We start from the raw sequence: 13605 nt of genomic DNA, 5'->3' as shown, positions 1-13605 counted from the left end.
GTAGACCTTCGTGATGCTGGCGCGTTTCTCAGCAGGGAAGTAGGATTTATTTCTTTTCTTCCGGCAACCCATACTGCAGCCATGGAGTGCTACGTGCGCGCACTTGCAATTCCTCAGGCGAATGCACACGTCCAATTTCGAGCTGCCTTCCTAGCTATCCAATCGACTGTGGAGGCCATACTCGTGGCCTTAGGCCGCCCACCCCGTCTCATTCTCCAAATCCAGGCGGCCCGCAAGCAGGCTGAACGGGAGTACCAGTCAATGAACCGGTCTACGCGATGGCCGTTGGGGCTTCTCGACGACGCGCGGCAGCGACTGAAAGAGGAGCGAGAAGAGCGGGCTCGTCAGAGCGAGGCCGCTAGCGATGATTTATCGCGCGAGCTTCGGTCCTCGCAGCAAACTGTTGCTGCCGAGCTCGCAGGTTGGCAGGACATGCACGAACGAATTGGGCGACGAGCAATCCGGGACCTGGCACGAGGCATGCTCGTGCAAGAACAAGACCGTCTCGAGGCAATGAAGCGTGCCCTACGATGTGTCCAGCAACCGGTGGAGGTGCCTTCGGCGACTGCGTCTCGGGGTTGCTAGGCCAGCGGCGAAAAAAAGGAGCCAAAAGTGGAAAGTCCCATGTTCTTCGGACAACTGGGCGGCGCTGAGCGAGGCGGTCACTACAATGAGTCACAACGTGATAGACATTTGCATCGGCAGTGGTGAATGTTAGGCACAGAACGGCACAAGGCGGCAGGCTCGGCAACCACATAATTATTTTCTTTGTCATGTCAGACCGTCAAGGATGGAAGACGGTACCTCTGTGAGTCGAGAAGAAAACGGACCGAGCAAACGTCCAGACGCTACCCCTCCATTATTTGAACTGTACGCTTTTTTTAATTCTTCTTCCTTATTTCCCTGGAGTGTGATTCTCATGGCCGGCGGCCAAATCGATTGGATATAGATACCCATGTTGCTTAGCCAGGCATACAGACAGAACTCTACAACTGGCCAATTCTGGTATGTTCGTCACATACTTGATACACTTGCGCAACAGAGCACAGCGGACTAGTCAACCGTTGCTGCCTTGTTTTCCGTCATCAGAATTGAAAATACCGCGTACGGCGTGAAGTGCTGAAGATCCAAGGAGGGTGTGGAGATATCCATGCAAAAGGAAAAGGAGAGGAGCCACAGCCAGACGAAGGGAAGGCAAAAAGAGTAATCTCTGCGTGATTGCGGTGAAAGGAGTGTAGTCCATGTGCCGCTCCGCAGGAAGGATGGGTTGGTTTGGGGTGGTGTTGGACCAGCAGTCCGGGGGTGACACGCATTTAAACGGGACGCGTCTCGTCTTTCTCCGAGACGAGACGCGTCTGTATGGCAGCGAAGAGGCGGAACATCCGGCCCCACGCGGCGATGACGCGGAGGCGACACGGAATTGACGCGGGGTTGGCGCGTGGTGAGTGGCCGGACGCGTTGGACGGGAAAAGCGGGGCTGAGGCACAGGAGGTGCAGTAGCTCCTGCCGGACTAAGAGTAACCTCTGCAGCTGTGAGTCATAGCTGGAGTAAGAGCGAAATACAAGTAAAATCGAAACAGGAAAAGGGCAGCAGACTTTCACGCAGTATTGCATTGCCCGGGTTCACGAATGCAACATGAAACGAAACAAAAACGAACACCCGATATCGATGCAGTTGGCGAGGTTGGTCAACCTTAGAGAGTGACAAGGAAAATGGCGGTGGCGGGTATTTCCGAAAATGGAAATAAGAACGTATCAGACTGTCTGTGTGGCTAGCCAAATTTGGCTAATCAGATCATAGGATCAGTTTGGCGCTGGTGGGAGACAGAATGGGCGCGTAAACAGAGCTTTGCGCGCGCGGCTACAGCTTCTGTCGTCCTCGCCAGGATTGCCAGGAGATCATTCTTCTTGTCTTTCTCCTTTGGCGCTCAGTAATTTCGCTGCTCATGAAGCATGGCCTGTAAGCCGGCCAACGCTTTGGTGGCAGATGTATTTTTGTCGGATGGCTTTACCTTGCGCTCTTGATGCTACCTTCTATGGGCTGATAGGGCTGTATGTGTGTCCTGGACGGGATTGCAGGAGGCCACCAGCGACTTTTGGGACGGCTTACTTTTGTCTGTTTGGCGCCCAGCGTGGCTGTGCAAAGAAGGAGCCTGTCATGGCAAGATGTTGTAGGACAATAACAGGAAGCATTTTACAGGCGAAAATGACTAAGCGACAGGTCATGGCTGTATGGATGGTGACCCCTGGGGCCACAAACAGGCCACTGACAGACGACGGAGACGGACCGCAGACATGCAATGCACATTCCCCGTCTCTCTCTATCTCTCTCTCACACACGCATTCATTTTTGTCCCAAGAAGTTGTGTTATGTTCCACCGCACATCCGTCTGTAAATACCTAGGCGCCAGTGACCTCTTCAATAGGCTGCTGGGAAGTACTGCCACTACAACTTCTAGGTGTGTAGTAAAGCACTGAAGTTGATACAGTAGACGTGACTGCTGGTGTTGGCTTTGTTTTTGCAGACTATGGAGTGCATCCGTAAGTCGTATGGGTGTCGAATTTGTACCCATCTTATTAAGAATGTTCACATTCCTAATGTATCGTTGTGCCGCTTTTATGCCTGTTAGATACTTTATGCCCAGCTTGTATGTATGGCTGGGCAATGCCAGCCTCTCTTTCCCGCGCGCTTCGTTCTTTTTTTAGTGAGCGGGCTGGTGTATATCCCTGTATAGCAGGGGGAAGGTTTCTGAGGAGCGCCACATCTTTTATGGTGAAAAAGTCATCTCTATCACAACATTGGATAAGCTTGCCGCTGCAATCTCTTCGAACAAGTGTCGTAGACCATCTTCTACTTTCTTCAATTCTGCAGGACTCAGCCACAACTGAATTTCCCAGCAAGCAAGCCCACTGCGTCCTATTTTGGTGCAATGGCGCCTGTGTCATGTTTGTGGATCTGAAGCAAGCGCGGGTCTCCATACTCCAAATCTGAAATGCATTTTTCTGGGATGATGCACCGAAAGGTTCTTACACGAAGAACCTACTTGCCTGGACGTCGGATGTGCGGCCAAACCATGGCTGGGCAGTCTGTTAAAAATAGAGGGAACGAGATTGCGCTTCATGCAGAATAGACAACAAGTGGACCGGATGGAGAAATGGAGTAAAACACTGGTCGGATGAGAATGAAGGTTTCGATGAAAAAACATCAAAAAACATGATTTGAAAACGATTGGGTTGGCTTGGATTCACACGTGATACGCAAGTCCGTACCTTCATGTCTTTCCACAAACTGCAGCGCTGCTTCTCAAATCATCACGTCCACCAAAGTGGCGCCAACGTATCGCGAACCCAACACGTCGCAGCTTTCGGCTCCTTTTGGGCTTCAGACACCTTCACGGCTTGATCCCACACCCCGTCTCCCGCGTCCAACCCCACGCGTATCTTTACGTCGCTCCCTTCGACCTCATGACCCTTGCCGTTCCGGTACGTGCCATGTGTTCGTCTGTGAGTCAGAGATGGTTGATAAAGGAGACACAACGAGACAGGCATGTACCAAATCGGCACGGGGAACACGAAACAAACGGGGTACAGAAAGAAAGAAGCAATCGGTAGCAACCTGCAGAGAAGCTGCAGGTGCAAGAGGAGGGTTGCTTTGTGCCCCACACAACGTGCATATTTTAGCTCGTCGACATCAGCACTGAGAGCAAACAGAAGCCGCCAGCGAGTGGATCTGCAGCAATGTCCCAAATCCCAGGCCTTAGCTTCCCGTCGCACCGTGTCCGGAGCTCGTTTTTTCATTGTCTCGTCCTGTTTCTGACCTGTCGAGAGTCCTTTGGGAGCTTTGACTGCACGCCTTACTACACCAGGAGACCAGTACGACGCTCGTTGTACTTCTCCCCGTTCTTATTTTGGGCAGCAACCTGGCTGGGTTCCTCCACACTACCCAGCGCGGCATGTTCCTCTGCTGTGGTTGGCTGTTGGGTGAACGATTCTGGACCACTTACACACCCCTGCTCGCCTTGTAATAGCATTGTCTGCCCCAGAAGATCAACTGGGCGGTACGTACCTTTTTGATATCCGTTGCCTCTCATTCTTTCTTGAGTTGTTGATTGTCACTTATCCGTGTTCGTTGTTTACATCCACTGTTAACATCATGTTTGAAGTGTCCTACCTGTCTGTTTCCTGTCTCCTAGTCCCGGTCCTTCCCAGCGCCAAATTGGGTCTTTTGGACAATATCCCAGCTGGCCAGGTCAAGCGGCCCAAATGAGCAAATAGCGAGAAGTCTGCTTCCTTTGTCCACCATATCTCGAATGCCCCGCCAGCGCGGCTGCTGATGTTGCCGAGCGTGTACGTTGTATGGAAAATTCATCTGCTGCAGTATGGTCTGGCCAAGTGTTGGAGTGACTGCAGTTCCTTTTTTAGGCCTCGCGTTTCAGAGTTTCGGGTGTCTAGCCCTAACGCGCAAACGGCCACGGCGACGACGGTGCGAATGCGTCGTCCAACGCGGCCACGAACGCGACCAGGATCACGGCCTACGATGCCGGCCACCTACATACCCCCCTTACGCGGGTAAGTCGATGTCTTGAGAAACTACCGTTGAGGTGCAGCTGTTCCCACGCCACTGCACACCCCCTCTCTGCCCGTCCTTTGCTCCTCCTGCTCCTCCTCTCCTCGCCCTCTGCTCGCCCTCTCAGCCTGTCGTTTGTCCCGACCTGCAGTGTCTTGAGGATAAGTATCTTGCCTCCTCCCCTCCTGCTTTCCCGTCTTCTCGATATCCTCTCTTCTCATCCAGTCCTCCTCCTCCTGCCCGATCCTCATCCAACATTAGCTTCGTGTTCATGGTCGTTCTTGACCTTCTTGACCTCTCCTCCGCTTCCCATCTAACTCGCCTTGGCTCTGTTGATGACCATCTGCATTTCTCGTCTTCCTCTATTTACATCGGCCATTTCCCCTGGCCTCACTTTCAGGCCTGATATCAACAGGTAACTCTTGTGAACATCGCCTTTCGATTTCCCCATCATTTCTTTTGTCGATTATCTTCCTTGGAGCTGGTCTCCTTACCCTGTCATCACCAATAATTCATAATTTTCTCCATTGCCGTCCCGGAGACGTACAGTTGGATCTTCCTATCCTCGTCAAGTCCTGTATCATGTCGTCTTCTCTGGCAGCGGACGCTGCTTTTGACTTTACTTTCCCTTCGTGTGACCCGGCCACGCCACCGCCGCCGGCCATCTCCCACTCTTTCTCTTACAATCCCTCCTCGCTGTTGGAAATTCCCTTTCAACCCTATGGTGGAAACAACGGCGGCAATCATCATGGACACGGCCATGCGCGCTCCAGCTCTCAATGCTCGGCTTACTCTGCCTACTCATATGCCTCGTCGACTCCTTCCGAGGCATTCCTGACTACCCCAGCTGTTTCCGCATACAGCACTCGAAACAGCACGCCGGTTCGGTCGCCTATCCGCACTCACGGCCCCTTGCTACTCCCTAAGATCAGGTCCCAGGACCAAGCGTTAGGGCCTGAAGACGCTACCATTGCCACGGCACCTCTCAAGCGTGCTCGTGCCTCGCCTGTCCCGACGACGCCTGGAAGCGGTACCACCAGGAGCCGTTCTACGACCTCTGTTAACCGACGTCGAAGTGCTCTCGCCACACCCAAGCAGCCGTATGCTGCATCTGTAGCGGCTGCCTCACGCCATATGCGCAGCCTCACGAACCCAGACTCGGTTGTGCCTTTCAACGCTTCTCAGTCATTTTCTGTCGACAACACCCAGGAGCAAGCTGCATCGGCGAGGGCCGTGACGCCCGTGTCCGTTTTCGAGTCTACACCCCCACCGCCTACACTGCTGTGCTCTCCTGTCAACTTTGTTCAGTCATCGACGCAACTGTCACAGCTTACGCAGTCTGCTTTCCCGCAGCAGCAGCACCACCACCATCACCACCAGAGCGAGTCCATCCACAGTCGCCGTGCATCGACATGCAGCCTTGATGGCAGCTTCACTTTGGATGGCAAGTTCGATTATGAGTATGGCTTTGCGCCGTACCCAGGCACCGTGCCAACCAACTACATGACCGCAGATGGCAGCAGCCAGGAAAGAGAGACGTACCTGTACCGGGACCAGGAACAACAGCCTCAGCAGTACATGCCGCGGGAGACTTCTCCACTATCGGTGGAGTCCGCCTCGCCAGAGCCCGTGGTCTTGCCGGCACCCCTCTCTATCCCGGTGACGGTGCCCGTCATCACAGCTACGCCACCATCAGCCACATCGGCTCCCGCTACATCAGGACCGACCACCTCGCTGGTGACATACTTGACGGCGCCCAATCCAGCTCCTGCCTTGGTGCGCACCATATCGTTCCCTCTTCGGGACCCCAACACCAAGCATTATTGGTGGGATGTGCGCCAGGTGCGCCCCTGGTCATCCTTTACAATGCCGAACCTGTCGGCTTTGCCCGGTGCATCCTCTGTATTGACATGCCCCATGCCTGTGTCACTCCTGCCGACGCCGCACGCGCCTGCCCGCAGCATCCATCCGGAGACAGAGTCAGACCTACACAACCTGTGCGCCGCGCATTACCTGCCGCGCATCAATGCCGCACTCGCCTTCTCGTCCTCGCGCCCGATTCAGCTGACATCTTCGACTGCATCCGTCGACGCCGTTACTGCCTCGACCTACGACGAGTTCTTTGTTGGTCATGTGGCTGGCGACAGTGCCCCCGCTGCTGCGCTTTTCGGTGGCAAGCCCACCGCTCGCGTTGTCGGCCTTGTTAAGAGCTTCGACCGCTTCAACACTGGCATGCGCGCCGAAGGAAACATTAAGCGTGTCGAGTACTTGCGCGGGCTGGCCCACTTGCACCACCTGATGCGCGAGCACAGCTGTCGCTACGGTTTCCTAATCACCGAGATCGAGCTTGTCATCGTGCGCAATGGCACCGAGACCACGCCACAGTTCGGCCAGCTGGAGGTTGCCAGTGTTCCCTTGGCCAAGACGACCGTGAGCTCCCAAGCAGTTGATGACATAAAGGATGGGCTTGCGGAGACGCCCCTGACAGCCGGCCTGGCACTGTGGGGTCTTTGCATGCTGGCAAGTGACGAGATGGCGGCTGCCGCTGTATCTCCTTCAGCAGCATCGTCGATGCCTCTCCTTTGTTCATATAGCACGCACATTGGCGCTCCCGCTGAGGGTACGCGTCGTAAAGCTGCACCTCGTGCTTCCTGGATGCCGCTGCCGCAGCTTGCCGAGAAGCGTACTGCCAAGCGGGCGCGGGGTTGGGTGATGCCGGAAGATGCTGTCGGCCGCAAGGAGATGGGCCGCCGGGGTGTGCGGTACAATGGAGCCCATTGAGTGGATGGAGTTTGAAAATGCGGATGTATTTTGACGACTCATGACGTGTAATGCCTTTCTCTATCCTAACTCATCCATGTTTGCTTATTTTCGTTACTACTTACTTACATGGGCATTGGCTGGTCCTTACAAGTGCTCTAATTCTCTCGTTTTCACTTTCGTTTTTGACTTTATTCTTCCTTTACATTATTGAAGAGCTTCATTGGACATCAACGGGCTTGGACATGGCAAGGACTGTGTTGAAGAGGATGGCAGGCCCAAGACTTGATGTATCAAGCATTTTATGATATAAAAACCGTAAACGAATTACTGTGACCCATGAGGGGGGTTTTCCAAATGAGAATGTCATGACGGAGCCTGGTCTAGTTTCGAGACAAAATCGGTGCCGTTGCCATTACTGCAATAAAGGTGACTCGGGAGCTGTTCCTGGCGGTGGCAAACGAGCCAATCTCAGCCAATGTCAATGTCAGTTTTGGAGGACACTGGAGGGGTTGTTCGTTCAACAGCTCAACAGATCCTGGAGCTGTCCCAAGGTCTCCACTACAAACAACACGGATGTGATGTCACCAACCAGGGCCCCAGCTAAAGAAGCTGCGACGGTTGGTCTCCTTCCCCCTCTCGCTGTTTTCGTCGTCACTACCCCACCTTTTGGCGGCGACCCAGTGGTCGTCCACATTCCAGACCACGTTCTGGGCGTGGTTGCCATTTCCTCGAATCCGAGTCGAATTGTTAGCATTCCATTTCTTCCCCGTTTCCGAAGCTTGCTCGACGCTCTTAAATTGTCTCACTTCTGCCTTTCGTTTACATTCCTTCCCTCTCTTGACCGTTTTTGTACCCTGGTCGTCGTAAGTATAGCTGTGCTTTGGTTACATATAAGACCTCTCAATTGACCAACCTTATTTGACAGTGGGCAAATCCAGCTGCTAGCGATCACGACGCTCTGTCCTCTGCTTCGGTCTTGAGTTTCTCTCGCGCAGGAAACCAACCTCACGTCCTACCCGAACGACTTTTGCGACCCAACCCATCTCCGCCGTTACAATGGCTGCCAAGACCGTCGAGTTCACGCCTTTCACCGACCAGAAGCCTGGAACGTACGGCTCTACAACTCCTCCCATGCGTTACGTCTTCTCTCTACTAACAGCATCAGCTCTGGCCTCCGCAAGAAGGTTGTTGTGTTTCAGCAGCCTCACTACAGCGAGTCCTTTGTGACAAGCATTCTGCTGTCTATCCCAGAGGGCGTCGACGGTAAGCTCCGAGCCGTAGCCAATGGGCAATACCTTCCCCAGAAAGACCCTGCCACTGACGTTGTTTTGCATCCTCTACCTTACAGGCTCTTTCCTCGTCATTGGAGGCGACGGCCGCTATTGGAACCCCGAAGTTATCCAGCTGATCGCCCGCATCGGTGCCGCTTACGGTGTCAAGAAGCTCCTCATCGGCCACAATGGCATCCTGTCAACCCCGGCTGCCAGTCACCTCATCCGCAAACGCAAGGCGACCGGCGGCATCCTTCTTACCGCCAGCCACAATGCTGGCGGTCCCAAGGCCGACTTTGGCATCAAATACAATCTCGCCAACGGAGGGCCGGCGCCCGAGTCCGTCACGAACAAGATTTTTGCGACCGCCAAGGCTTTGACTGCTTACAAGCTGCTCGAGCTGGAGAATGTCGACATTTCCACCATTGGCACCCGCCAGTATGGCCCTCTTGAAGTTGAGGTTGTCGACAGCACGGCCGACTACGTGGAGATGCTACAGGACATTTTCGATTTTGATTTGATCAAGACCTTCTTCGCCAAGAACCCTGACTTCAAGGTGCTCTTTGATGGTCTGCACGGAGTCACTGGACCGTACGGTACCGCCATCTTCGACAAGGCCCTCGGTCTTGGTCCTACCAGTGTCCAAAACTGTGTTCCGAGCCCAGACTTTGGCGGTGGCCACCCGGATCCCAACCTGACTTACGCCCACTCTCTTGTCGAAGCAGTTGAGAATGGCAAGGTTCCTTTTGGCGCTGCTTCCGACGGCGATGGTGACCGCAACATGATTTACGGTGCTGGTGCCTTTGTTTCGCCCGGTGACAGTCTTGCCATTATCGCACACCACGCCCGTCTGATTCCCTACTTCAAGAAGAATGGCGTTTTCGGCCTAGCCCGCAGTATGCCCACCTCCGGCGCCGTCGATCTTGTCGCCAAGCGCCAAAACTTGGCCTGCTATGAGGTCCCTACCGGCTGGAAATTCTTCTGTGCCTTGTTCGATGCCGAAAAACTGTCCATCTGCGGCGAGGAGAGCTTTGGTACTGGCAGCAACCACATCCGTGAAAAGGATGGCCTGTGGGCTATTGTTGCCTGGCTCAACATCATTGCCGGCCTGGGCCTCGAGAAGCCGGGCGTGCCGCCTACCATAAAGCAGATCCAGCATGATTTCTGGACTGAGTACGGCCGCACCTTCTTCACGCGTTACGACTACGAGAACGTCGACTCTGCCGGCGCCGACAATGTTGTCGGCGTCCTGCGTGGACTTGTGAACGACCCCAACTTTGTCGGCAGCAGCGTCGATGGCCGCAAGGTGACGGGTGCCGGGGACTTCTCCTACACGGACCTGGATGGCTCCGTGTCTAACAACCAGGGCCTGTACGCAACATTTGCTAATGGGACGCGCATCGTCGTGCGCCTGTCGGGCACCGGCTCCAGCGGCGCAACTATTCGTCTGTACATTGAGCAGCACACAAGCGATCCAGAAACGTACGGCAAAGATGCGCAAGATTTCCTCAAGCCCGAGATCGACATGGCCAAGACGCTTCTCAAGTTCAAGGAGTATGTGGGTCGTGACGAGCCGGATGTGAAGACTTGAGAGGGTGGCGTGATACGAACATTTTTACGAGACAACGCATTCTAGTAACCAATTATTTCGTTCTTCTCATGTTTTAGGTTTTACTCCCGCTTGAAAAAACCTTTCTTGTCACCAAGGTCACATAATCGTATTCATTGTACGCCCAAGAAAAGTTTTATCGGGATGTTCATCGTGAATCACGTAGAAATTGAAACAGGCTTGCGGCAACGTAGCGGTTCTTAAGCCACGTGAAAAATAAATGACGATTATGCGCATTCCACTTTCTGTAGTTAAAAATTTCCATAATCTATAAAGTGCAAATATCAAATTAGCTTCGAGAAAAAACAAGGTAAACAAAGTAAGAATGACAAACTGCTCAGGAGGCAGGTTAATGAACATGAGACATCATGTTTGGGTCTCAACTCGTTCAGAGTGTCTTTCACATGGTAAGTGAAGGATGTTGGTGCGAGTACAAAAAAAAACAAAAAAACAAGACCGCTACAGTTTTAGGAAAAGCCAGTGGAATATTACTTCGCTCAATCAAGATGTGATAATGTCAGGTCGTGAAAGTCATAAGCATAAATCGTGATCGCAACATACAGATAGGCAAACATGGTGCTAGCATAAAGGGGTAGGTCATTTTGAGATTGGAGATGTGGAGAGAAAGGGGCAAAACAAAAAGCTGTTTGTGCGGTGTTGCCATTGGACAAGTCTCATGACGCATTGAGGCCGGGATAGTGGCGATATGGAATTGGGCCTTCATTTTGATGCATCTGTCCGCTCGCCGTCATCGGTCGGGGCCGTCGACTCTGTCGGGTTACTGCCGTCCGTTGCTTTCGGCGGTGAATAGAATAGCCCCCTGAAGCTTTCCTGGGCTTCTTCAGTGAAAAAGTCTAGTTCGAGCGCATTGTACTTGTTCTGCCTCATATGTTCGGGCCGGTAACTGTTGCAAAACACGTATAGCTCAATGTCTTTGACAAGGATGCGATTCCTGTCTTTCCGTACTAGCCAGTTTGGCGACAGAGACTGGTTTGTGATGAATGCAGTCCAGACAGGGCAGCGTCGCAATGAGCCGTCCCAAACGGTGGCATGCAAACGTAGAGCCCGTGTTTTCGTGTCCTGGTAGACGAGAAGAGAGTGCCTGTATCCATCATCGAGGATGCTTCTTTGTGGGCCCTGTTAGTTTTCACATCGGATATGAGGACAGAGGCATTGTGCGTACTATCCGGTTGGATACGAAACTTACGCTTGGAATAGGCGCTTCTCCCGGCTGATATTGAGTTCGATCGGGTGGACCGCTCCCGTAGGACCCTCAAATTTCATGGCAACAAAGGTACAGTGAAAGAGAACTAGCTCTATGAATGGGGTTGTCAGTTTTGATTTTTGATTGTTTTTTTATGAAAGAATGGTATGATACGTCATGGGAATGAGAAGTACCTACCCTCCCAAGTAAGAAAGTAAAGCAATACCCACAACTTAGAGGTGTTTTCCGTATGACTCCAACGTTTGATGACGAGGCAGCTGCCATCACGCTCAATGCACAGCTCGTGCACGCCATATATCGAAAAGGCAGACATGTTGGTGCCTGTATCGAGGCTGCGAACAACCAGGTAGGGACAACGGTCAAACGGGTTAATAAACGCCAAGATGGTGAGGCGATCCTGGTCAAACGAACGCCGAAACAAAATCCGGGCTTCTTTCGGCACGATAGCGTCCTTCCAAGGACCGTAGCATTCCGAGAACTTGAGGTGTTTGAGGGGCGTCCGGGAAGGCAATGGCCGGGAAAAAATGTCTTCGGCCCAATGGAGGCTTCTGTCTCGGAATACAGCTGCTGCTGCGGACATGACAAGAGGACCGGCCGGTGACGGAGGAGACTTGATGCCCTGCTTTTCACGGAGTTGGCAGACGCGATTTTGCAGGGCCTCCATGGCGTTCATGTCGAATTGCGGAGATCTGGTAAGAGCAAGAGTTGGAGCGAATCATGTTAGCGATTAGGGAATAAGTGACAGCATCCCAAGTGATTTGTATGTACGTGTCGTGGAGTGGGCTAGGAAAAGCGCCACGAACCTTATCAACATCTGGCTCATGAGAAGCAGGAACTGATAATAAAGGCTGAACCGTTGCGGCAAATGAATGCCGCCAGCCTCATCCGTCATCTTGTGGTACATGGTGCGCCAGCGGATCTCTTTGTTCTTGGTCTTGTCTTCATAGTGAGTGCGGATGTCGTCAACGCTCTTTTGAAAGCTAGGCAATAGAATGTCAAGATAGCCCAACATGGTTGGTACACGACCTGGGTGTGTTCGAGCCTGTTCGAGAATACGAAGGAAAACGTTCCCACACTTGCGCATCTCGTCGGCTAAGGCAATCATGAGCGGATGCAGTGGCTCAGCGAGGAAACCGCGAAGATTATCCACACAGCCAGCGACCATATTGGCCGCCATGGCCTCGCTGTAGCATCCTTCGAGCAGCAGGGCGACCCGGCCGCCATTGTTGGGCATGCCACTCATTACTAGACTTCGCTTGATGATGACAATATGGACATGGACATGTGACGGCCATGCAAAAAGCCGACGTTAATGAGCTTTTCTTCGCTGGAGAAAATGACTGGGCGAAACGGATGTGAAGTGCGAAAGTGATAAGAGAAAATAGTAGAGAGCGTTTGGAACAAAAGGAAAAGATAGAGGAGACGGCTTTGAAGCGCGTCAGGATATCATTGTTGCCGTGGTGGTATATGGTGTCGCTGACCGTAGAGAGAGCGGGTCGAATTTCCAACGGTTTGCTTGAGATTCTCTCGTCACGTAACCGTGGCAGCCTCTTGTCACCTCAACCACTGTTCGTCGACAAACCGGCAGCCAGATACCAATCGTCCTTTCTCCCCCTCTTCGCTTGAATATTGCGCCTCTCAAAACAGGCATAAAAGTCGGTGTCTTGGCCGATAGAGATACACGACGTCGTTGACGGACCATGCCAGTCTGGCGGCGTAAAAAACGACGACGACGGCGCCCACAAAGCAGGAAACGCCGTTCAATGTGTCCGACTCTGACGACAGCAGCCACGAATGTGAAGGAGCCACACTCTTTCTAGGATATGGTCAGGGAACGCATGAACTTGCAAAGAAACAACCAATGAATAATAAAATACCCAAGTGCGGTCTGGCGATTCCACGCTGGCGAGCCTTCGAGGCTTTTCCCAGTACATGCAACGACTCAGCTGGGCTGCTGATGATATCTCCTGCGCCTAGTGCAAAACAGGAGTTTGAACTCGAGAACGAACGCACAGTTGTCACCTTGTCTGAAGGCTGTGCTTGAGAGCGACAGTGTGAAGTGGCCGTGCCCGTACGTCAGACTTGCAGGGCAAGCTTTCTAAGGGGATCGTGTTTTGATGCTGTGCCAGGAATTGGCAGAAGCGGTAGAGGAGTTAGAGTAGGGGTAAGA

The 13605-nt window shown here is 52.9% G+C and overlaps 4 protein-coding genes across 4 annotated transcripts; 3 read left to right on the top strand and 1 right to left on the bottom strand.

Moving 5' to 3' along the window:
• Nucleotides 1-81: 81 nt before the first annotated feature.
• On the top strand, nt 82-585 carry SPSK_09938 (uncharacterized protein; the record flags this gene model as incomplete). The annotated part of the gene is made up of 1 exon (XM_016736505.1): nt 82-585. One exon carries the CDS (start codon nt 82-84, stop codon nt 583-585), a length of 504 nt encoding a protein of 167 aa, XP_016586750.1.
• A 4564-nt stretch (nt 586-5149) lies between these two features.
• SPSK_08709 (sialidase-like protein) lies at nt 5150-7348 on the top strand (the record flags this gene model as incomplete). Its single annotated transcript, XM_016735297.1, has 1 exon — nt 5150-7348. The coding sequence occupies one exon, from the start codon at nt 5150-5152 to the stop codon at nt 7346-7348; it is 2199 nt and encodes a 732-aa protein (XP_016586749.1).
• A 1038-nt stretch (nt 7349-8386) lies between these two features.
• Nucleotides 8387-10192, top strand: SPSK_08927 (phosphoglucomutase; the record flags this gene model as incomplete). Its single annotated transcript, XM_016735512.1, has 3 exons — nt 8387-8439; nt 8490-8593; nt 8679-10192. The coding sequence occupies 3 exons, from the start codon at nt 8387-8389 to the stop codon at nt 10190-10192; spliced, it is 1671 nt and encodes a 556-aa protein (XP_016586748.1).
• A 738-nt stretch (nt 10193-10930) lies between these two features.
• On the bottom strand, nt 10931-12678 carry SPSK_08963 (uncharacterized protein; the record flags this gene model as incomplete). Its single annotated transcript, XM_016735545.1, has 4 exons — nt 10931-11312; nt 11418-11526; nt 11613-12124; nt 12239-12678. The coding sequence occupies 4 exons, from the start codon at nt 12676-12678 to the stop codon at nt 10931-10933; spliced, it is 1443 nt and encodes a 480-aa protein (XP_016586747.1).
• Nucleotides 12679-13605: the final 927 nt, after the last annotated feature.

The sequence above is a fragment of the Sporothrix schenckii genome, assembly GCF_000961545.1.
Source record: "Sporothrix schenckii 1099-18 chromosome Unknown Cont44, whole genome shotgun sequence".
Classification (NCBI taxonomy): domain Eukaryota; kingdom Fungi; phylum Ascomycota; class Sordariomycetes; order Ophiostomatales; family Ophiostomataceae; genus Sporothrix; species Sporothrix schenckii.
Note: the sequence above shows the minus strand (reverse complement) of the source record. Positions and strands in the feature narration are given on the sequence as shown.